We start from the raw sequence: 15409 nt of genomic DNA on the forward strand, positions 1-15409 counted from the left end.
CTATGTCACGTATTTTGGAGGAGATCCAACTTTGGGCCTGGCTCCAGATGAGGAGACTAAAGAGATCTGGCTCAGTATGGGGTAGGTGCGAAATAATCAGTTCAGGGATCGGCCCCCGGTGCCCGTGGTAAGCTGTGTGAGGGCCATAGAACATTATGAAAATGTCCACCAAAGACCCCCCTGTAAATGTCCCGCATCAGCAGTGTTGGCGCTGACCCCTGAATCGATTCGCATGGAATACGTCGCACCCAGTAATCTCGTGTCTGATCTGCAGGGCAACAGGAGCCCCCAAGCAGGAAGTTGTAAGCCGTTTCCTGTTCTCTCCCCGCATCAACCCAAGCAGGAAGTTATAATCCGCTTCCTGTTCTCTCCCTCCCATCAACCCAAGCAGGAAGTTATAATCCGCTTCCTGTTCTCTCCCTCCCATCAACCCAAGCAGGAAGTTATAATCCGCTTCCTGTTCTCTCCCTCCCATCAGCCCAAGCAGGAAGTTGTAAGCCGCTTCCTGTTCTCTCCCTGCGTTGTTTTAGTGGGCGGCGCATGAGTCACTAGCGCTAGAGATTGTTTCCGGCCGCGCAGGTTCCTCCGTAAAGCTATTGTTAGAAAGTCACTGATGCCCCATAAACCGCGCTTTCTGTTTTTAAACTGAACCTGGCGGCTCTGGAGACAAAAGAAAAGTCTATTAAAATAGGATTATAAATATCAATAATCAATCATTAATATTTAAAAATAATTATAAATAATCATATAAATGCTATAAATAATATCAAAAATAAAAAAATTACTGTTTATGAAACAAAAACAAAAAACATTACTGCCTTAAAAAAATATATATATACCGTATTGGCTCGGATATAGGCTGCCCCCGGATACAGGCCGCACCCTAAAAGTTTGGTGCTTTTTTAAAGAAAAAGTTTTTTTCTTTAAAAAAGCACCAAAAAAAAACATGCTGCCACTCTGCCCCCCCCCCGAGATATGCTGCCACTGTCCTCCCCCCGAGATATGCTGCCACTGTCCTCCTCCCCCCTCGAGATATGCTGCCACTGTCCTCCTCCCCCCTCGAGATATGCTGCCACTGTCCTCCTCCCCCCTCGAGATATGCTGCCACTGTCCCCCCCCCCCGAGATATGCTGCCACTCTGCCCCCCCCCCCGACTTACCAGAGCAGACTCCCGGGTGTCTTGCGGGGCCGCGGGGGACATCTACGCAATACGCGTATACAACTTTCGGTGCTGGCACTCAGCGGATGTGCCGGCACCGGAAGTTGTATACGCGTATTGCGTAGATGTCCCCCGCCGGCCCTGCGAGACACCCGGGAGTCTGCTCCGGTAAGTCTTGGGGGCAGAGGTAAAACGCATTGTGCGGACGGTCACCGGCTGCGGCGATGCGGGTAAACAACCTCCGCAGCCGGTGACCGTCCGCCCGATGCGCTTAGACAACACCCCCCCCCCCGTGGAAAGTGCTGGCAGGGGAGGCTGTCTGAGCGTATCGGGGAGTAGGATGCGGGTCCCCTGCAGCGCTGCGGGGCATCTGTATCCTAACCCCGCTGCCTGCCCGGCGCCCGGGACTGCATGACCCGGGCATCGTGCGCTAGACCCCGAATATAGGCCGCACCCCCACTTTAAAGACTTAAAGTGGGGGGAAAAAGTGCGGCCTATATCCGAGCCAATACGGTATATATTGTTAAAGTGAAAGTAGCGCGTTGTCTGTACCCACGGACGCTCTTGTGTTTCTGTCAGCGTCCCCCCATCTCGCCTGCTGCCGTTTGGGCTGAAGGATAACTTCTGGGAAATGGGGGAGATGGGCCCCTGCGGCCCCTGCACCGAGATTCATTATGACCACATGGGGGGACGCAACGCCGCAGCTCTCGTCAACCGAGACAGCCCCGATGTGGTGGAGATCTGGAATCTGGTGTTCATACAGTATAACCGGTGAGTACCGGGGAGGGATGAGATGTGATTGTGCTGTAAGAGTGCTGGGCGTACGCGCGGCGGGTAAATTCACGATGCTGACGGTATCGGGGGAGATTAACTCTTTCTTCTGTATTGTGATGCCAGGGAAGCAGACAGAAGTCTGAGGCTGCTACCTCAGCGCCACGTGGATACTGGGATGGGTCTGGAGAGACTGGTGACCGTCCTTCAGGGCAAACGCTCCAACTACGACACCGACCTCTTCACCCCGATCCTCCAAGCCATTCACAAGGTGAGTCCGCTGGACCGGCACTAAATACTTTTTATTTTATTTAACCTGACCGTAAGCGGTGTAATATTAGGTGATATCTCTATCCCATAAAAAAGGGATAGGAAGCCGCTGTAGAACTGAGTTTAGCAGACAATGGCCACCTTGTGGTATAAATGCTGATGTGTGGTTGGATACTGTGGCTTTTAAACAGAATCCATTAAAGATTAGCGGAGCCAATCGGGCTTTAAAGACGGATTTAATAGATGGGTCTCTCCGATGACGTTTTCCAGATTAAGAAGAAAAAAACCTGAAGTTTTAGGAAAAGATGAAATCTCATAAATGTACTTTTTGTTACTGTTTCTTTGGCAGGGTTCACAGGCTGCCCCCTACCAGGGTGCGCTGGGGAAAGATGACCGCGGGCACATCGATATGGCCTATCGCGTGGTGGCAGATCACGTCAGGACGCTCTCCGTGTGTATTGCTGACGGCGTGTACCCCGGCATGTCAGGAGCAGAGTGAGCGGAATAAATTATTAAACCGTAACCAAATGACAACAGCCCCCCCCCGCTCCAGCCGCCAGTCAACGAGTAACGAAGCCCCGGCACTCCTTCAAGGAAGAGACATAAAGTATCGTTAAAAAAAATACATATTCTTATTTATTTCGTCCAACCCGCTGATCTCACCACTTAACACGAGGTGTACCAAAAATGAACACGGACCCAAATAAATGATTGATTACCATTTTTAATGATATACGGCTTGTTCGTCTCTTCCTTGAAGGAGTGAGTACTGATCGATTCATCAACTGCAGGTTTTTGACCAATAAAAGTAATTTCGCCCCGCTTCTATTTATAGTTATTATGGTCGTAATTGTAAAGTATGTGCGACCATCTGATGTAAAGCAGGGCGAGGTAGATGCTGTTCTTCTCTGTGTGTGACGTCTCCTTATACTGTTAATACAGACGATTGGACATTGTATGCAGGGGTTTCTCCGATAAAAGTGGGAAGTTATATTATTTTAATGTATGCAGTGTAACATACTACAGGATCAAAGGTTAAAATCCCTGTTCAGTCACGTGTTAAACGGTAGTAAATAAGTGGAGCAGCCTCCCAGCAGAAGTGGTAGAGGTTAGCACAGTATTGGAATTGTAACATGCATGGGATAGGCATAAGGCTGGTAAATCTAGGAGAACAACGGCTGCTCAAGGTCTGAGTCCTAACAGCCGAGAAAGCGGACAAACTAGACGGGGGCCGGATGGGGCCGATGTGCCCGCAGGTTCTGGGTATTGGTTCCTGCATAAACTTTGTAAATATTTTTTTTTTCTTTTTAGACTTGTGCTCCGTCGGATCCTGCGCAGAGCCGTCAGGTTTTCCTCCGAGATACTTCGCGCCCCCTCTGGGTTCCTGTCCTCGCTGGTGCCTGCGGTCGTGCATGTCCTGGTAGGTACCATGTTTACTGCGATGGGGGCCGTGCCTCTAGAGGGCGACCCCTGCGACTCCTTCTTCCTGTCTCCTCGTAACGGTTCAAAATTGTTTAAAAAGAGCCCTTCTGACCTGTGTTTTCTTTGTCATTTTTACAGGGGGAGGCTTACCCTGAGCTGCAGACGGAACAAGAGCAGGTCTGTGACCATTACCACCGAGTTACCAAAGCGATTGCGCGTCAGTTTGTGAGCCCGGATCTTTACGCATCTCTTTCTCCTCTTAAATCAGATTATGAGTATTCTCAATGAGAACGAGGAGGCGTTCCTAACCTCCCTCCACCGGGGGCGCCGAGTAATAGACCGGACACTCCAGCAAGAACAGACTTCCAAAACTTTCCCCGGTAAGTCCCGGGATATAATCGGCGGCTTTCGTTTAAGGACAGTCACGTGTTTTGGATCCTAACCATCCAGAAGGTTTCTTTCCTAACGCGCCGTGCCACTTGTAGTGGCTCCGGTGGGTGAAACGGACCCTCCGTCTTACTGAGGCGTGCAGATAGGCCGCAGCCCGGTCCCTGTTCCGCTAGCGAATGAAAAGTATCACACTGACACCTAGAGGCGCGGTGTGGTATCACAGCTTTATATCCACGCACCTTCCCCGACGTATTCTTTCCCTTTATCTGCTTTCTAGTTTTATATACGATGTATACATATCTGTACATTAATACACATATACATTAATATACAGTATGTATATATATATTTTAATATTCAGATTGAATATAGATTCAATCAATAAAAAATATCACAATTATAAGCTTGGCATGAATCTGGACACAAGCAAATAATTACTTTATTATTTTTTTTTATTTTTTTTTTTTCCCAGTGGACGTCGCGTGGTCTTTGCACAGAAACCTTGGCTTTCCGCTGGATCTGATTGAGCTGATGCTGGAAGAGAAAGGAGTCTCGTTGGATAAGGATGCACTGGAGCGCCTCGCAGCAGAGGAGGCAGAGGTGACAATTTAAGGCAGATCTGCCGATATAAAACACATCTTATATCTCTTGTTAATCTTATAAGAAGCACACAACAAAGACAGGAATCGGCAAAAAAAAAAAACTGAAGCATAAATATCGGTGGTTCCGTCCCACTATATCACCATGTATTGCTTAGCCCACCGCTGGTTGACGGACCCTATTCTGTCTTACTGCCCAAATTATACCCGTCACCCACCAGGACTGCTCTGTGACAGATGCATCTACTATCAAATGATGAAATTCATGAATATTGCTTCATAATAATCATTATTTAAAAAAACATCATAACCCTTCGACGGTTAAAGAAATTTCAAATTTAATAAAAAAAAAATGTTTTTTGGATCAAAAAGATGCTTTTCCTGTCTGTTTCGTAAAGATGCAGGAGTGCGTTTCAAAATTTTTGTTTGATTTGCATAACCCATTAGAGGGTAGCCGTGGGATCCGGCGGGGGGGGGGGGGGGCTGTGATTATTACGCGTCTCCTTATTCTGTTTTCTTCAGATGAAGGTGAGACACCAGCAGGGGGACGAGTCTCCCGCCGGTCTGGAGCTGGATGTGCATTCACTCAGCGAGCTGAGACGTGCGGGGATCCCACTCACCGACGACTCCCCGAAGTACACGTACAGCCTGGGAGCTGACGGGAAGTACGGTGAGGATCTGCTGGACCAAAACACAAAAAATCACTGAAACCTAGAAAAGAGAGTCCTGCGTAGAATGAGTGAGCGCCTCCACTCACTCCCTGCGGTATGGAGTCGGGCTGGTTGGAGGCTGATTTAAATGTCTGATATCAGGGACGTGGCACGTAACCAGTATTTGGTGTTTTAGGATGGTAAGCGGGGGGGGGGGATGTTTCCTTTAGTAAAGCGAGTGGGGGGCTTCTCTCCCCTCATACACTATATCTCAGAGGGTGTTCCACTGAATCGCTGCATCATACTTGTATATAAACGGTGGCGGGGTCTCGGTGAAGCAGGTAGTCATAGACAGATTATAAAACCTGTTGCTGACCCATCAATAGCTGACAGTTCTCCCTATAACTACAAACTCATTCTCGTTCTGCAGCCTTCAGTCCCACCCAGGCCACCGTATTAATGCTCTACAAAGATCAGTCCCTGTGCACAAAGGTGGGTAGAGGCGAGCGCTGCGGGGTCATCCTGAACCAGACCTGTTACTACGCGGAGCAAGGAGGGCAGAGCCACGATCAGGGGTACTTCGTTCGCGAGGGGCAGCAGGTAAGCCGCAGCTACAACGCGTCACGTGTAACAGCCGTGTTACATGTTACCCTCTCCGTATGCGTTTAGGGGAGGAATTGAGGCTTCTGCAATAAGGGGAACCCCAAGGCTTCTTGGTGCACAGGTGGACCCCCTTTTTGATTTATAACGGGACTATATAAGGGGTTCATGGCATCACGGGATTCATTTTGTGCAGATTTAGCATTCGTTAAACCAGGCCACGTCGTACATGGAAGCTGCACTGAACCACCGGAAATATAACTGGGGGAAATATGGGGGAAGTTTCGGGTTCCCCCCCCCAAAAAAAATCTGTGTTATCATTATCTGTTTTAAGGGTAACATAATTTCAATCTAAAATACAAGCTTGTAACGTTGTAATATTTCAAGTTATGGATATTAGATTAATAATAGGGACAGAACGTTGATCCAGGGATTTATTCTGATTGCCATATTTGGAGTCGGGAAGGAATTTTCCCCCTCCATGGGGCAATTGGCATCTGCTTCATAAGGGGTTTCGCCTTCCTCTGGATCAACACAGGTTGAACTTGATGGACTTTGGTCTTTTTTCAACCTTATGAACTATGTTACTGGAAGAGTAAGGGCAGCTTTAGCCAGCTTAACGTCACAAATGTTACTATAATATAGCGTTTCTGACTTAACCCTTTGTAGTGAAGGGCTGGCGTTTGTCTAGTTCGGCGGTTCCTGTCTGCGGTGTCACCCTGTATTTCTTCCCCCGTAGGATGTGCTGTTCCCAGTGGCGTCGGTGAGAGTATCTGGAGGATATGTGCTACACGAAGTGACCGCTACCGAAGGGCTCCGAGTCGGGGATCGAGTCCTGCTCTTTCTGGATGAGGTATGTACCGGGTAGTAGAAGCTACGCGGCTCGTCCCGGTCACTCGCCCACCGAAGCGTCTCTGTGTCCGCCGCACTCGATGGGTTTCTCCTCGCTCCGTCTATTCCGATCATTTGTTATGGATGCTGATAATTTGGGGTTGAATCGGCAGCGTAGTAAACAGCAGTCCTTTCCGCCAGGCCCAGCGCCTCGCCTGCATGGAGAAGCACACCGCCACCCACCTGCTGAACTTTGCCTTGCGCCGGATCCTGGGGGAGAGTACCGCGCAGCGAGGGTCCCACGTCACGGCCGAGCGCCTGCGATTCGATATCAGCGTAAAGGTAAGGAGACGCTCTGAATGGCCGGGGATCCGTGGAATCATAGAATGTAATGGCGGATCAGACCCGTTCAGCCCCTTAATCAGTCGTTGGTCTCGTCTTAGATTCAGCAGCCGGATGTCTATCCCATGCATGTTTAATCCCCTCACTGTATTACCCTCTACCACTTCTGCTGGGAGGCTGTTCCACTTATTTCTTCTATCTAAGCCTCTGACAAAAGAAAATGCATCAGGTGTGAAAAAATGTAACCGCTCCGTGTGTCTGCCGAGCGCTGCTCAGGCTTCATTCTGGCGGCTCCCCCCATTCTAGTGCCGATCTCTCCTCCCTCACCCTCATGACGTCACGTTGACCTCACATTTTCATTAACTAGGACCCCATTACCAGCCAGCAGCTGCAGGAAGTGGAGAAATTGCTGCAGGAAGTGATCGCGCGTGACGAACAAGTCTACACCTCGCTGGTCCCCCTCGGAGACGCCAAATGTGTTCGGGGGCTTCGTACCGTGGACGAGGTACATCTCCCCTTACCCAGCATGCACTGGGGGGTTATGGGGCATTCGGGGAAGAAATCAAACATTTTAGGGAAGGCGAGCCGCAGAACGCGGCGTTTGCTGCTGACGATGTATTTGCCGCTTCGTGCGGAGCCAGAATAATGTAGTTACCGCGTGGTAAGAAAGGGTGGGGGGTTATAATTCACTATGAAGGATGGAAACCAGTGACGTTGGGGGGCGAGTGATACTCTTACGCACCCCCCATGTATTAATTCTGCATTAGCGGCGAGCAAATTAATTTAATTCATGAGTTCCAGGTAATTTTATATTTTAGTTTTAATTCTCTTTCTTTGTTTCTCTGACGTTTCCTCTTCCCTCTCCGCTCCGGGGGGATCCGGTGCCAGGCGTACCCCGATCCCGTGCGCGTGGTTTCAGTTGGTGTTCCTGTGCGCGGCGCGTTGGACCCGGACTCTAGCGCCGCCCTGCAGACGTCGGTGGAGCTGTGCTGCGGCACGTAAGGACGTCACGCTTCCTACCTCTCTGCAGACTCTGAAAAGTGTCCTTATCGCCGTAGCCGCCGGCGGTCTGACCGGCAGGGGTTGGTATGGCAGTAAGACCACTTTTCAAGCTTTGCCCCAGAATTTGCTCCTGTAATATAACGTCTCCCCTCTGTACACGCAGCCACTTGCACAGAACCGGCGCCATCGAGGACCTGGTGATCGCCTCGGAGCGGCCGCTGGCGAAAGGAATCACGCGACTGATCGCTCTGACCGGGGAAGATGCCAAACAGGTGCGCCGGGTCCATAGATCGCATATTAATTATAGAGCAGAAGTGGGGCCAGTGCTTGGTACTCTGATCATGGCACACGCCAGGAACCTATGTCAGTACTCTGATCATGGGACACGCCAGGAACCTATGTCAGTACTCTGATCCTGGCACACACCAAGAACCTATGTGTGTACTCTGATCATGGCACACGCTAGGAACCTATGTCTGTACTCGGATCATGGCACACGCTAGGAACCTATGTCTGTACTCGGATCATGGCACACGCTAGGAACCTATGTCTGTACTCTGATCATGGCACACGCTAGGAACCTACGTCTGTACTCTGATCATGGCACACGCCAGGAACCTATGTCAGTACTCTGATCATGGCACATGCCAGGAACCTATGTCAGTACTCTGATCATGGCACACGCCAAGAACCTATGTGTGTACTCTGATCATGGCACACGCCAGGAACCTATGTCTGTACTCTGATCATGGCACACGCCAGGAACCTATGTCTGTACTCTGATCATGGCACACGCCAGGAACCTATGTCTGTACTCTGATCATGGCACACGCCAGGAACCTATGTCGGTACTCTGATCATGGCACACGCCAGGAACCTATGTCTGTACTCTGATCATGGCACACGCCAGGAACCTATGTCTGTACTCTGATCAGGCACACGCCAGGAACCTATGTCTGTACTCTGATCATGGCACACGCTAGGAACCTACGTCTGTACTCTGATCATGGCGCACGCCAGGAACCTATGTCTGTACTCTGATCATGGCACACGCCAGGAACCTATGTCTGTACTCTGATCATGGCACACGTCAGGAACCTATGTCAGTACTCTGATCATGGCACACGCCAAGAACCTATGTCTGTACTCTGATCATGGCACACGCTAGGAACCTACGTCTGTACTCTGATCATAGCACACGCCAGGAACCTATGTCTGTACTCTGATCATGGCACACGCCAAGAACCTATGTCTGTACTCTGATCATGGCACACGCCAGGAACCTATGTCTGTACTCTGATCATGGCACACGCCAGGAACCTATGTCAGTACTCTGATCATGGCACACGCCAAGAACCTATGTCTGTACTCTGATCATGGCACACGCCAGGAACCTATGTCTACTCTGATCATGGCACATGCCAGGAACCTATGTCAGTACTCTGATCATGGCACACGCCAGGAACCTATGTCTACTCTGATCATGGCACATGCCAGGAACCTATGTCTTAAGCAGCATCTGTTTTCTATGCCATCCCGGGCTTCGCAATGTCAGAGCCCTCATTACTATTTAAATGTGGATAATTCCAAGTCTCTTGTCCTCCGTTTGTATATTACGGGCCTCCAGTGATCGGCTGCTGTATATACTGTATATTAATAGATGTATATATACTGTATATTAGATGTATATATACTGAATATTAATAGATGTATATATACTGTATGTTAGATATATATATATTCTGTATATTAATAGATGTATATATACTGTATATTAGATGTATATATACTGTATATTAGATGTGTATATATACTGTATATTAATAGATGTATATATACTCTATATTAGATTTATATATACTGTATGTTAATGGATGTATATGTACTGTATGTTAATAGATGTGTATATATACTGTATATTAGATATATATATATATACTGTATGTTAATAGATGTGTATATATACTGTATATTAGATATATATTTATATATATATATATATACTGTATGTTAATTGATGTATATATACTGTATATTAGATACAGTATATATATATATATATATCTACAGTATATATACATCTATTAACATACAGTATATATATATATATATATCTAATATACAGTATATATACATCTATTAACATACAGTATATATATATATATATATGTTAATAGATGTATATATACTGTATATTAGATAGATGTGTATATATACTGTATATTAGATAGATGTATATATACTGTATATTAGATGTATATTAGATGTGTATATATACTGTATATTAGATGTGTATATATACTGTATATTAGATGTGTATATATACTGTATATTAATAGATGTGTATATATACTGTATATTAGATGTATATATACTGTATATTAGATGTATATATACTGTATATTAGATGTGTATATATACTGTATATTAGATGTATATATACTGTATATTAGATGTATATATACTGTATATTAGATAGATGTATATATACTGTATATTAGATGTGTATATATACTGTATATTAGATGTATATTAGATGTATATATACTGTATATTAGATGTGTATATATACTGTATATTAGATGTGTATATATACTGTATATTAGATGTATATATACTGTATATTAGATGTATATATACTGTATATTAGATAGATGTATATATACTGTATATTAGATGTGTATATATACTGTATATTAGATGTATATATACTGTATATTAGATGTATATATATACTGTATATTAATAGATGTATATATACTGTATATTAGGTATATATACTGTATATTAGATGTGTATATATACTGTATAATAGATGTATATATACTCTATATTAGGTATATATACTGTATATTAATAGATTGTTATTGCTGCTTCGTCACCCGCAGGCACGAGAAACGGGCCGGGCTCTGGCAGCAGAAGTGGACTCCATCAGCGAGCGCATCAGGAATAAACCCGGCACGCTCGGCGAAGCCTTCCGACTGTCCAAGGAAGTGGGAGTCCTGACTGACGTGAGTGCGGCAAGTAACGGGGTGTCCGCCCCGGCCCCCGAAACCCAGAACTTAATGTCAGAGGGTGCTCTGCCCATTCAATAATCTATCTATGATCTGTCCATTCCCCCCCACACTCCCTTACCCTGGGAATCTGGCCTTTTATTATTATTATTATTTATTGTTTTATATCCCGGTCACCCATTTACCCCGAGACCATTCCTGTATTCCCTGCCTGCCCCGAGACTTGAGTCATAGATCGCGATGATGATAACTTGTGTGTTATATGTAATGGGTTCTTCAGAGTGTGGATAACGCCAGCGTCCCCCAGTGGCAGAGGAAGGAACTGCAGGTTATTCTCAAGGCGTTGCAAAGATCTGCGAACACGGCCATCCGCAAGCTGGAGACGCGGCAGGTGAGGATGAGGGGATCGGCGTCTGCCAACTTCTCGGGGGGGGGGGCCCCGGGACTCTCGGTATTTCTAGACAGTCTACTCAATGATAACGCATCGAGGCCGATTCACGCCACAACGCGGTGGCCTTAATGTCAGGTCCGTTGCCTGGAATTACGCAGAATTTTGGTGCTTTCATTTTGGGAGATGCTGTCTGTGGGTTTTGCGCTATTTATTACTTAGGGTTCCGGTTCAGTAAAGTCCACTTTCAGAGGGTTTTAGCAGCGGTTGGGACCCCCGAGGAGACGGGCTGTTTATTCTTTGCTCTCCTCTGCTTCTGCCTTCCCAGACGTGGACGTCGGCACCCTCCGGGGAGGACAAAGTAGCATTTGCTCCAGATTATAGCATTCTGTATAGTAATAATTCCCCACTTTACCCAAATCCTGGACCATGAGGGCCACCTGTCCAACAAACTGGTTACCAGATGCTATCTTTGGGGGCTCCCAGGGGCCACTAGAGATCCTCACAATGGGCCAGAAGACCCTCTGATCCCTAACACTGGTGATAATATTTACTGGGCATCTCCTTGAGTGAAGCAGGGGGTCTTCCGGAGGTCTTGTAACCGCCTGTCATCCCTCGCAGGCAGCAGAGAAAGCTCAGAGCCTCCTGGTGAAGCACTCCCGCCAGCCGCTTGTTGTAGACGCCGTCGGCGTGGAGTCTCTCTCGGTGAGTGGCTTTTACTGGTTATCAATACCCGTGTTTGAGGATATTCCAGACGTGCCAGCATGACGCCCCCCCGTACCCGACCTCGCAAGAATCACCTGGGAAGAAGCATTTATTGGGGGGGACTTTAACCAGGAAATGCAGTGGGGGTCTCTGTTTGTTTATATTGTCATCTCCAGGCTTGGTGTAAACAGTTCCAATGCCTTATCAGAAAGTGGAGCAGCCTCCCAGCAGAAGTGGTAGAGGGTAGTACAGTGAGGGTATTAAACATGCATGGGATAGACATACGGCTCCTGAATCCAAGACGAGACCGACGACCGATTAAGGTTAACGTCTTTACAGCAGGAGATGGGGGCCGGATGGGGCCGATCAGATTCTATGTTATTAGTAATAACCCTTTGTGTCCCCGCCAGATGCTGGTTAAGGTGGTTAACCAGGTTTGTGATAAATCCCCGGGGTCCGCGGTGATGCTTTTCAGCCAGCAGGAGTCGGGGAAGGTGCTCTGCGCCTGCCAAGTGCCGAAGGCGAGTATCAGAGTAAAAGATAAACCCCAGGGATACGTTTTATTCTCTCTCTGTTCACTCGCAGAACTGTCTGTCTCCCAAATCCTGTATGTTACTGTTCTGTGCAGTGAATAGGCCCCCGTCAGTGAATAGGCCCCCCGTCAGTGAATAGGCCCCCCGTCAGTGAATAGGCCCCCCGTCAGTGAATAGGCCCCCGTCAGTGAATAGGCCCCCGTCAGTGAATAAGCCCCCGTCAGTGAATAAGCCCCTGTGTTACCATGTTATGGGGTTTACGGGTTTCAATAAACGATATCTATTACAAACCTTCTTTACACGTAAGGGAGCAGCGATATTAACCGTTCTCAGGATCTGCATGATTATTCCTCCCCATTTAAGTCATCTTTCCCCTTTTGTTAAGTTGCTGATTGGTCCAGGCAGCCGTCGTAAAAGGTTTGGGAGGGATAGAGAACTTCCGGACGGGACATTCATGAGATGTAGGCTACGCAGCAACTGCGCTGCATAAAATGTTTGCATCCCGGAGCGCGTTCGTAGGGACTGAAATTTATTGGGGGCCGCACATGTGAGTGAAAGAAGGACACAACGCGGAATATCGCGCTTCCAGCGTAAAAACGGGTAGAAACAGCACAAAATGGCGAATGCGGATCCGACGTCCTTCCCTCTCCTCTCTCCTCTCTGTCCCTCTCTCCTCTCTGTCCCTCTCTCCTCTCTGTCCCTCTCTCCTCTCTCTCCTCTCTCTCCTCGCTCTCCCCTCTCGCTCTCTCTCCTCTCGCTCTCCCCTCTCTCTCCTCTCGCTCTCCCCTCTCTCTCCTCTCGCTCTCCCCTCTCTCTCCTCTCGCTCTCCCCTCTCTCTCCTCTCGCTCTCCCCTCTCTCTCTCCTATCTGTCTCTCTATATATATATATAATCTATGTTATCAGACTGTTGCATTCTGGAAAATTATTTATAAATCGCGGCATTTTCTTTGCCCATTTTGACACCCGCTATAATTTCACAAATCACCCCGATATGTATTTCAGTTGTATGGTGACCTCGTATTAGTAACTTGATCTTTTCTTCCGCAGGGCTTGGCGTCCGTCCTCTCGGCCTCCGAATGGGCCGTGTTCGTGTGCTCCGGGATGGGAGGTAATGCGGGCGGCTCGGACACCGTGGCCAAAGGAAGCGGATCGAGCCGGAGCCTGGATCCAGTGATGAAATCCGCCCTGGGCTTTGCTAGCGGAAAGCGCTGACGCCGCATGCTGCGGACGCCACTAGGTGAGGGTCCTAAGGGTCGGCACGAGATTCATCTCATGAACTCTAACGTTTGCAGCCCCCCCCCTGCACAGGAGTAGAATATGACCCCCCCGGAACAGGATACTGGTCTGAGATGACACGGACTGTGTCTCACCTGGGGGGTACCGGTCTGAACAGGGGGTACCGGTCTGAACAGGGGGTACGGCCCAGTCTACGGAAAACCCGCTGTTATGTATAGAATGTTATAAAATGTTTGGATTAAATCAGTCTCCGCGTTATTCGATTCTTTATGGTTTAACCCAATGGCTTTGCCACCCTGATAGAGCAAAAACAACCAGCTTATATCCCTTCATCAACCGGGAAACTAAATCTTACCTGCCCTTATATCACGGACGTTCATCAACACCTCTGGAAATCCGCACACAGATCGGCCCCCGTCGGCCCATCTAGTCGCCCTTTTCTCTTGCTGTAAAGACTCAAACCTTAATCAGTCGTTGGTCTCGTCTTAGATTCAGGAGCCGTATGTCTATCACATGCATGTTTAATCCCCTCACTGTATTACTCTCTACCACCTCTGCTGGGAGGCTGTTCAATGAATCTACCACCCACTACTTTGGTGATTGGATGTGTCTGGTGGTTTTGGGTAAAATGAGCATCACTCACAGATCACGGCACAGAATATTTTATTTTCTAGGTTTGTCGGCTTGGAACCCAAAGTTAGGTGCCCGCCATTTGCATTGTTCTTAGAGACATCTGACTTATCGGTGGCAACTCTCCAACCTGAGACATCCTTCGATTGTCCTGTGGAGTTGGAGTCTCTCGGTCGCTGTTCTCCTGCAGAGAAGATACTTTAATGTTTAGTTCTGGTGGCAAACCATTAACGTCCGTAAGAAATATGGTATGTTGGTTACCATTATTTTGACTCCATTGCTGATGCTGAAGCTGAAGGTGACCATGGATGGGAATCTTCTGGTGGGCAAGTTCTTGAGTGGCGGTAGATGAAATGTCTTGGTGGGAATCTCTTCTAATTCAAAGAGGGCCAAGCGCCTTCTCAGCATTTGCTGAACTCTAAGTACTGAGGTGACAGACAAAGGGTTAATCATATCTTTGACAGATCCAATTATATGAGGGGAGGGGGACGTGCAGCCCTAGGGTGCATTGACCCCCGTAAAAACCTCAGAGGATCATATTGGTGTCATCATTGAGCTTACGTGGGAGTCTTTGGGCGCTAGCCGGGGATCGGATCACCCACGTCTTCCGAAAGCCGGCCCAGAATGGAAGCAGAGAGTCCCGGAGCGCGTCCTGAAGATGGTTAAAGAGGGTTGGTGGCGGAAGCTCTGGCTGCTCAGCCGCTCCGGCTTCTTGTAGGGCTTTCTGCAGGAGCTCCGGCGACAGCTGCAACATGGAAGGTAGGCAATGAGGTATCTTAAACCATCAGAGCTAATAACCTTACATCGCACACTTGGGGGATGCTTAGTACATTCTGAGTGTGCGTGGCCCCCGATGAGGTCAGAGC

General features: G+C 47.8%; 1 protein-coding gene across 1 annotated transcript in view; it reads left to right on the forward strand.

The window, feature by feature from the left end:
* The window catches only part of LOC149276690 (alanine--tRNA ligase, mitochondrial-like), a 16115-nt gene extending 2226 nt beyond the window's left edge, over nucleotides 1-13889 (forward strand). The window contains exons 3-22 of the mRNA XM_089503377.1: nucleotides 1-81; nucleotides 1739-1930; nucleotides 2057-2201; nucleotides 2550-2695; nucleotides 3512-3620; nucleotides 3761-3799; nucleotides 3891-4002; nucleotides 4485-4612; nucleotides 5134-5281; nucleotides 5692-5861; nucleotides 6601-6714; nucleotides 6894-7034; nucleotides 7402-7539; nucleotides 7923-8032; nucleotides 8200-8308; nucleotides 10925-11047; nucleotides 11331-11441; nucleotides 12060-12143; nucleotides 12554-12664; nucleotides 13725-13889. The exon at nucleotides 1-81 is cut by the window's left edge and continues 65 nt beyond it. Of these exons, the coding sequence (XP_089359503.1) occupies nucleotides 1-81; nucleotides 1739-1930; nucleotides 2057-2201; nucleotides 2550-2695; nucleotides 3512-3620; nucleotides 3761-3799; nucleotides 3891-4002; nucleotides 4485-4612; nucleotides 5134-5281; nucleotides 5692-5861; nucleotides 6601-6714; nucleotides 6894-7034; nucleotides 7402-7539; nucleotides 7923-8032; nucleotides 8200-8308; nucleotides 10925-11047; nucleotides 11331-11441; nucleotides 12060-12143; nucleotides 12554-12664; nucleotides 13725-13889 (2476 nt within the window). The remainder of the gene's footprint in view (nucleotides 82-1738; nucleotides 1931-2056; nucleotides 2202-2549; nucleotides 2696-3511; nucleotides 3621-3760; nucleotides 3800-3890; nucleotides 4003-4484; nucleotides 4613-5133; nucleotides 5282-5691; nucleotides 5862-6600; nucleotides 6715-6893; nucleotides 7035-7401; nucleotides 7540-7922; nucleotides 8033-8199; nucleotides 8309-10924; nucleotides 11048-11330; nucleotides 11442-12059; nucleotides 12144-12553; nucleotides 12665-13724) is intronic.
* The last annotated feature ends 1520 nt before the right edge of the window (nucleotides 13890-15409 follow it).

The sequence above is a fragment of the Sceloporus occidentalis genome, unplaced genomic scaffold, assembly GCF_023333645.1.
Source record: "Sceloporus occidentalis isolate IW3139 unplaced genomic scaffold, rSceOcc1.0.p SCAF_231, whole genome shotgun sequence".
NCBI lineage: Eukaryota > Metazoa > Chordata > Lepidosauria > Squamata > Phrynosomatidae > Sceloporus > Sceloporus occidentalis.